This window comes from Pundamilia nyererei, unplaced genomic scaffold (genome assembly GCF_000239375.1).
Source record: "Pundamilia nyererei isolate P.nyererei 1_Seehausen unplaced genomic scaffold, PunNye1.0 scaffold00049, whole genome shotgun sequence".
Classification (NCBI taxonomy): Eukaryota; Metazoa; Chordata; class Actinopteri; order Cichliformes; family Cichlidae; genus Pundamilia; species Pundamilia nyererei.
This window is the reverse complement of record NW_005187450.1, coordinates 213847-221679: the sequence shown is the minus strand read 5'-3', so window position 1 is coordinate 221679 and position 7833 is coordinate 213847. Positions and strand designations below refer to the sequence as shown.

The 7833-nt window shown below is 39.8% G+C and overlaps 2 protein-coding genes across 2 annotated transcripts in view; both read right to left on the bottom strand.

The window, feature by feature from the left end:
• Positions 1 to 78: 78 nt before the first annotated feature.
• atxn7l2b (ataxin 7-like 2b) lies at positions 79 to 6295 on the bottom strand. Its single transcript, XM_005733054.2, has 9 exons — positions 6160 to 6295; positions 5599 to 5667; positions 4076 to 4388; positions 3632 to 3849; positions 3350 to 3432; positions 2991 to 3175; positions 2411 to 2579; positions 2060 to 2181; positions 79 to 1174 (listed from the first exon to the last, which is right to left on the bottom strand). Exons 1-9 carry the CDS (start codon positions 6254 to 6256, stop codon positions 655 to 657), a joined length of 1776 nt encoding a protein of 591 aa, XP_005733111.2. The 5' UTR covers positions 6257 to 6295; the 3' UTR covers positions 79 to 654.
• A 503-nt stretch (positions 6296 to 6798) lies between these two features.
• sypl2b (synaptophysin-like 2b) overlaps positions 6799 to 7833 on the bottom strand; it is a 3560-nt gene continuing 2525 nt past the window's right edge. Inside the window, exon 6 of the mRNA XM_013910788.1 lies at positions 6799 to 6811. Within this exon, the coding sequence (XP_013766242.1) occupies positions 6799 to 6811 (13 nt within the window). The remainder of the gene's footprint in view (positions 6812 to 7833) is intronic.

Sequence of the window (7833 nt, the reverse complement as noted above, 5' to 3'; positions counted from 1 at the left end):
AGTCATTAGTCTTTAATGACTCATCTGTACAGAACCGCTGTGAAATAATGAAAATCAGAGAGCAAGAGTAATGCAAGACTTTAATTGTTCTGCAACAAAAAAACTTAGTAACTTTAGCAGCATTATGAACAGACTGAGGTATACTTATGTTCTTAAACAGTTTTTATAAATTTAGCAAGAACAATTACAAATATGTCAATACAAACACTTGTTCCTGAAATCTTTGCATAAAAACCTGAAGACAAATATACACAAAAGACAAAAACCACACACACATTCACACACTCATACTATGCTGGTACCAGCTGTCCTGCACCGCTTCATCTCCAAGTGGTCGTTTTAAGACTGGCCTCTTGTTTGGCTGAAAAGCTGAGATGTAAACAGCAACTGTCACTTACCAAACACGTTTACTGTTGTTACATCACATTCAAATTAAAATGAAGAAGACGTACTGTCCATTCATGACTTTAAAATAAAAAAAGAGGAATGGATTCAGAATATAAGATAAAAGCAATACTGTGTTTAGGGGTCGAGCTTTTTGTCAAACCTTTATGTAAGTACATGTTGGATATTTTCTCCCTTCCAGAAGGCAAAGCTGGAGCAGGAAGAATGGGACAAACATTTCAACTTAGAGATCGTTGAAAGTGAAGAAGTTCAGGATAGTAACTCGCTGCTGCTTTTGCGTTTCTGAGCAACACTCATGTGGTCATAGGCCACCACTTTCTGCTGATCGCCTGGGAGCTTCCCTTTGCTGCGGGGAGAGCGGTGATTTGGTACAGGCAAAGGGCGACACTTCTTCACATCTGACTGTCTCTTCGTAGACTCTCGTGGCTTTTTTCCATTTGAGAAGGTAGCACTGTCTGGTCGCTGAGGCTGGCCCTTCTGATGAAATAAGGGATCCCTGATGTATCTGGAGGCTTTGATCTCACTGCTTTGTAACTTCTTGACAGCTTTCTGTGCTGCACTTGCATCTTGCATAAGTTCCACCTCTATAAGCTGAGCTTTGCTGGGACTACACACTCTCCCTGACCCGACACTTGCAGACGTGGTAGGATAAGGCGGTTTAATACTGTAAGAGTTTGGCTGACAAGGATTGTTTTCAAACTGTACCAGTGAGGTAGACTCAAGGCTGTGGGAGTGTGACCTGAGACCTGATGATACTTTAGGCATTTTCCTGCAAGTAAAAGAAAAAAAAAGTGAAGGTAATTCTAATAAAATAAAACTCAAAGGCAGATTCACTTACCATGAGTTTTCTGCACTATTAGCTGAAGCCTCATTTTGTTATTAGATAAATTAAACAGCGGCTTAAAGTCTGAACTGTCTCTAGTACTAGACTTCAAAAAGAAACACAGTCCAATAATACTCATGGAAACCAGCTGTCACGAGTTATTTTCACCTCACTGCGCCGCAATACTGTAAATATGGCACAATCGGGCAAAATCACATCACACACAAAAAGAGATGTTTCTTTATATTGTGGCAAACATTGGTGTTAGCTTATGCCCTTATGCCAGACCAATGGCAAAATTGTAATGCTGACGGATACCATGGCATTGTTGTTCCGGGTATGGTTTTGTGTTTCAGTCTTCTGAGTTTTGTCAGGGGTGTTATTTATAAATGTAACCAACATGGTTGTGGTTAAAAAGCAGAGGATGCGGTTGGTGGGGGTTTGCATCAAGATGAAGGATTTGAAACAGTGTGTTCTTTGAGCATTAAAGCATCCAAAGCTATGAAGCTGCAAATGAGCCTCACGGCAGGCATCAAGGCTTTTCTTTGTAATATAAGTGAAGACATGCAGTGCAAACAGATGTTTTTCAACCCGTCAGCAAAGGTAGGAAATAGAAAAGAAAAAAAAAGCTGATGTTTCTGTTATTTAGACAATTACCAGGGAGTAGCTGAGGCCATCCACAGTAGACCTCCTCCCTGTAGCGATTTCAGTGTCTAGTTCAGTGGAGGCTCTTGCATATTGTGGATAGTTGTCTTTTAAGCTCAGTCAGCAGGTCTTTTCTTCAACTTGTTTTGGGCAAATGGGTGCCATTTAAAAAACAGTAATACTCACTTCCACAAGTGTGTGCTGACATGGCGCTCCAACATGGCACTGAGTGCAAAGCGCAGGTGGTGCAAACGCCGATCAAATGTGAAGATGCTGCAACCGAGCGTGCGACATCCAAAAGTGCATAGCTGCATGAAAGCAATGTGTAAATTTCCACCGTTAACATCTTTAAAAAGAATTGAAAGTACATAAACATCCACACCACCCTTTTTTGTTTTGAGAAATATAACATGGATTTTATGCTATATTAGAAAGATTATCACACAGCCCCTCTGAAAACAGTCATTAAAGATTTTTTTTAACGTAACAACCTTCCCATCAACCAGCTGCTGTGCATTTTGTATATCTCGCCCTCACCCCAAGAGGTTTGGGGTGCCAGGGTGTAGCAGGTAGGTCTGTGGCTTCATCCTGCTCATCTTCTTCACTGTCGTCACTTGACAAGGTGAACGGGTACGGAGGTTGCACTTCCGCTTCCACAGTGCCGTTACCCTCCTCCTCGGGAGAGCTTCCTGGTGGATTCCTGGACCTGTGTGAAGGCAAAGTAATGCAAACGTGAGACTGTTGTGACAGCTAGCGCATGGCCCACAAAAAAACATTAAAATAAAAAACCTACATCCGTTTCATGTGATAAAATAAATATGCAGATATGCAAAAGACGATGCATACTTATCAGGACTGTAACATCTGTCTGGTAATCCTCAAGATTTCCATTCAAAGTGTTTTTGCGGGTTTTTTTACTCGTAATGGAGGAAAGCTCATTATAGTGTGGACTAACACAGACTGAACTACAATGGGAGAACTGCAGCTCAACAATTTGCAATTATCCTCCATCACTGTACGACGCTGAGTATGCAGTAGTATGTTGCTTTCTTATATAACTGAAAGAAATACTTAATTTACTGCAATAATCTGCTAAGGTATACACTAAGACTCATACCCTTGAATGTGGCAGTTGTTGCTGTCTTTATTTGTTATTTTTTCCCCGTCAGCTTCCACATGTTTCTTTTTGTATTTTGATTCATCACGAAGCTTCTCCATATCTTGATCTGTAGCTGAGGTAGTTCTCTGATCAGTGGTCTTAGTCTCTCCCAACACTTTCTGGTGATGCTTGACTGAATCAGCCTATGAAAGAAAGAACCGTGAGAGAGCAGTGCAAAAGAGAAAAGGAAAAAGTGACAGTTTGGTTTTGTATGAAATAATAAAAGATGCAATTTCCAAACTTTTATACAGTTAACTACAATAAGTAAATGATAACAACTCTGGGCAATGTGCCATGACAATGTACTGAGAGTTTACATTGCACATTAGCTCCCTGTTGCACAGCGTCTTCCTTTCGGGGTCCAAAACTCTGCTGTGTTTATTCAGATCACATTCTTTTTCTATGTGGAGAAAAGCACAAACACAAAGGTCAGTCAGCAACAGCAGGACTTGTCAGGAGGATCCATGCAGGCTGTTACTTAAAAATGCAAATACTGATGTACAACACATTAAGCCCAAGTTAACACACTAAGTGGGCAGACTTCCCAGAAAGCAGCAGGGGAAGTAATAGACAAAAGTTGGGGGAAAAAGCTGACTTACTGTGGATGTTTTTGTAAATCCGGCTGTAGGTTCTTATGCCCCGCTGAGGACAGTGAGACTCAGTGGACTGTCCAGCTGTCAACTTCTGCACAGAGGATTTCTCTAACAGAGTGGAGGTGGAACAGTCGTCAGGGGGCAGGGGTGCTGAATGGAATGGAGGAAGGCAAGGCATGGAGGACGAGTGAGGGTTTTCCTCGGGGAACTTCACAGAAGATAAACTACAGAAAGAAGTTTAAAATGAGCTTAGAATTAACTTATTAGATTCATGATATTCAGACTTACACGAGAGACAACACTGATATTTATGCAAGATATAAACTAGAAGATGTAAATGTGTTTTTGCCTACATCTCCAGGAAGAGCAGGGAAGAGTTCTCCAATAACAATTAATCTGTTAATTTTAGCATTGACTACTAATTCTTGAACGGGCACTCGTAAACAGTACCTCACTATATATTTGTGGGTCTTTGTAGACTTGTGCTGTTGGGCAGGTGAGGTTGCAGATGAGGTGCCGCCCTTTTGACATCTGCCTTCCTTCTTCCTTTCCATAGAGGAAGAATTATTAGAAAGACCGAGGCTGGAGCAATTTAGCTGCTGAGGCGCCAGAGTGGATGGCAGGTTACATATCTTTGTAACAGAACCATGCAACCTTTCACAGTGCCTCTCAAAGGCTTGAGGTTTCACCACCTGACCACACTGGCTGCACACCACCAAATAAAAATCATCGTGTGCTGGGCAGTGGCCATATATGTGCATATCTATAGAGAAGAAAAAGAAGGAGAGACAAAATTAGGTACATTTATGGTCAGATGTTTACATACACTCATGACAACATGACGTGAATGTCATTTGCGGCTTTCGATTATTTCTTTGAACTGTTCTTTTTTCCAGGTTGGATGATTGTACAGCAAACATCTTTACTGGCTTTAAAAAACAAGAATTAGGTGCACAAGTTTGAATTTATTTTGGAAATGTTCTAAAGCACACAGGGTCAGAAGTATAAATACGGGCTCAACACAGTCATGGTCTGAGTTTCAGGAAGGCCAATCCAGAAGCTTAAAGTGAACTTGGTTTATCCATTTTAAAACCAGCTCTGATGTGAACCTGGGATCATTTTCCTGCTGGAACACCCATCCAAGTTTCAACCAGCTAGCTGCTGAATTGACGTGGAGTTGAAGAATTTGAAGCTAGTCCTCTTTCTGTGAATTGTACCAGTGCCACATGATGCTACCACCACCATGCTTAACAATAGGTACAATGTTCTTATGTTTTAAAGTCTTACCTTTACTTCTCCAAACATACCAATTTTCATTGTGGCCAAATAACTCAATCTTTGTCTCACGTGACCATGAAACCTTTGTGCAGAAGGCATATGGGTTGTCCATGCAGGCGGCTGCAAATTTCAGTCGAGTTTGAAGCCGTCAGCTTTGGACCAGGCACCTTCTCGTACCAATGCAATGTAAACATAGTGACATTGGTGCTCCAGGAGTTTCCAATGCATGACAAGCTTGAGCCTTGGTGGTTTCTCCTTCTTAGATCTTCACCGAGTTCTTTAAACACTCCTATTGCAGTCAGTATCGCTTAAGCCAATGAGTGATGTCAAGCAAATCTACCAGTTGTAATTAATCATGATCACTAACAAGAAGTTAATAAGCCTTGCAATTGGCCTTGTCAAGTTAAAAGATACCGTAAAAACTTCAGCAACACTTATTAAAAATGTAAGTTACTGTATGTCTACATATTATTTCAACCCTGTGTGGATGAGAAAAAAAATCCAAAATAAATTCAAACATGTACATCCAATTCTTTTTTTTTTAAAGTCATTTAAGATGTATGCTGTACAATCATTACACCCCGGAAAAGCAAAAGTTCAAAGAAATTATTAAAATCCACAAATAACCACGACGTTCATGTCCGTGACGATTGTAAGCAAATTTCTAACTGAATGCGCCCAGTCACAGTCCTCACCTTCTTTTCCGAGCGTCATGGTCTCTGAGCAGTTCATCCCGTACTCGTCATCTTCAACCTTAGACCCAGCTGCAGGCAAAGCAAACCCGTGAGCATGAAATACTAAATTCTAGTATCTTCTTGCCACAAACGGGTTTATTTGGTTATACAGTAACAGATGCATATCACACATGAGAGTGTTTCACGCGTCAGTTTGAATTATTCATCCACAGCTATTGCCAACTGATTACAGTCACTTTTGCTGTAAAAGCTTTAAGTTGAGCAAATTTTCAACTAAATTAATGCTCTTGTCTCTGATCCAAAACAAACCGCGTCTTTCAGTAAGACTTTAACATTCTGTTTTCACCACATAACAGAATAAGGAGGAAATTCTTTCCATTTGTGCTCATAGGTTGTCAACAAACGACGAAAGCTCGCTGCACTAGGACCCAGCGCGTCTTTTGTTTGGGTCGTGCCTTGTGTCGCTGTGTGTGTTTAAGTACCAAAAAACGAAACAAATCGTCGGATGCTGACGTTATGACGTGCTGGGAATCAGGTCTGGAGCTGGGGTGCACGACTCACCGTCAGATGATAAAACATTCACTCTGTCTACCCAACAGCTCCAGTTTAATCCGACAAAATCGTCGAGATTAGGATTTCGCCGATCCAAAGCGGCCATTGCAGCTCTTGCGCGCTCACGATTCGCCAGTTCACGCGCAGTTCACGAAGCTCGTGACCGTGCTGAACCATGTTTACTCATATATTGCCAGAGTTTTTATTATAAAAGTACAAAATTTTAGATTTTGCATCGCTTTATATGACCTCTTTTAAATAAATAAATATGTATATATATATATATAACAATTCTGTAACTGTAACTTCGGTCGTTGCTGTGCTTTTTTTGGAAGTCGAATTTCCCAGAGGAACCCACCCGAGGGATTAATAAAGTTCTCTTATCTTATCTTATATATATATATTATTTATTGTTTTATATTAGTTTAGTAGTAAAAATTGCTGCAGTTTAACTTATTCTGCAGCGCTGTAGTTCGACGAAAAATGGCTCCACAGCAATTTCACAAAGCTGGTCATATGCTTTTTTTGTGTCTGAACAACTGTGCAAACCATAAAAATGTTCCAGTAAAACAAATTAAACATATACACGCTGTGTTTTTGAGTTCAAAAATATTCTGCACTTTATGCAGTGATGAAGCTCAGCAAAGGTCAGGTATCAGGTCTACACAGGTTGTAAAATTTTTAAGTGGGGCACAACCATTACACCCGTAACCCTTAATGTGTGTAAGACCTGAACTCCAGTGTACCCTCCTTACAAACATGTTATGCAATATGTGCTGCCACTGAAATAACAGGCATAAAAAACTGATCTGACAACAAATATGGTTCTTTCTTTTAATCAAGCAAGACATTTCATGTCCACACAATTTCTTTCTGTATTCGACCACAGACTCCATTCTCTTCTGTAGCATTTTAACAACAATTTGGTTGATAAAGCTGGAAACTGGGAATCAAGCCCGCTCACAAAAAGTAGGAAATCATAAGAGTGGTGGAAATTAAGGCAGATGGCTTGCATTCCCTTATAACAAAGAGGAGGTAGAAGCCTCGCAAAAGAGAGATAAGAAATATACAATTACTGAAAACAGGCAAGAGATTAGTCAACCATTTAAGAAAAAAACTAAACAATAAAAGAACCAATGAGTAGCTAAGCTCACACAAGAGGGTTGACAACATTACTGAAATAGTGTATTGAACAATGTAATTTTAATACAAACTCCTCAATTTAAACACACTCCTTGATTTAGAAAGATCTAGAAACAGAAAAATGCAAGTCCTATTGGGAGAAGCGCCCAATAAATATCTTATAATTCCAAGCAATCGTGAGAAATGTGAAATTCCTAAAGAGTTGGCATGTTCCTAATGAACAGAGGCATCACATACAACAAAATATTTAGCCGTTAGTCTAAACAAGTGAAATCAGCCTGACGTGAAGAGATGATGAGGCGTAATAACAAAAAAGATTAAACGGGACTCTGACCCACTTTAAACAATCTCACACTGGCTACTTTTTTAATGAATTTTTTGAAACTCTATATTTTCAGGCCTTTATAATAAAGATTGTGCTGAAATTCGTATCCACAGTCTACAGTTGTGTTAAGAATCAATGCACTTAAACTATATTTTATTTGTTAGGTTTCTTGCACTTCATACACTCAACAGCCCTGAGCCTTTAAAAAAAAAAAA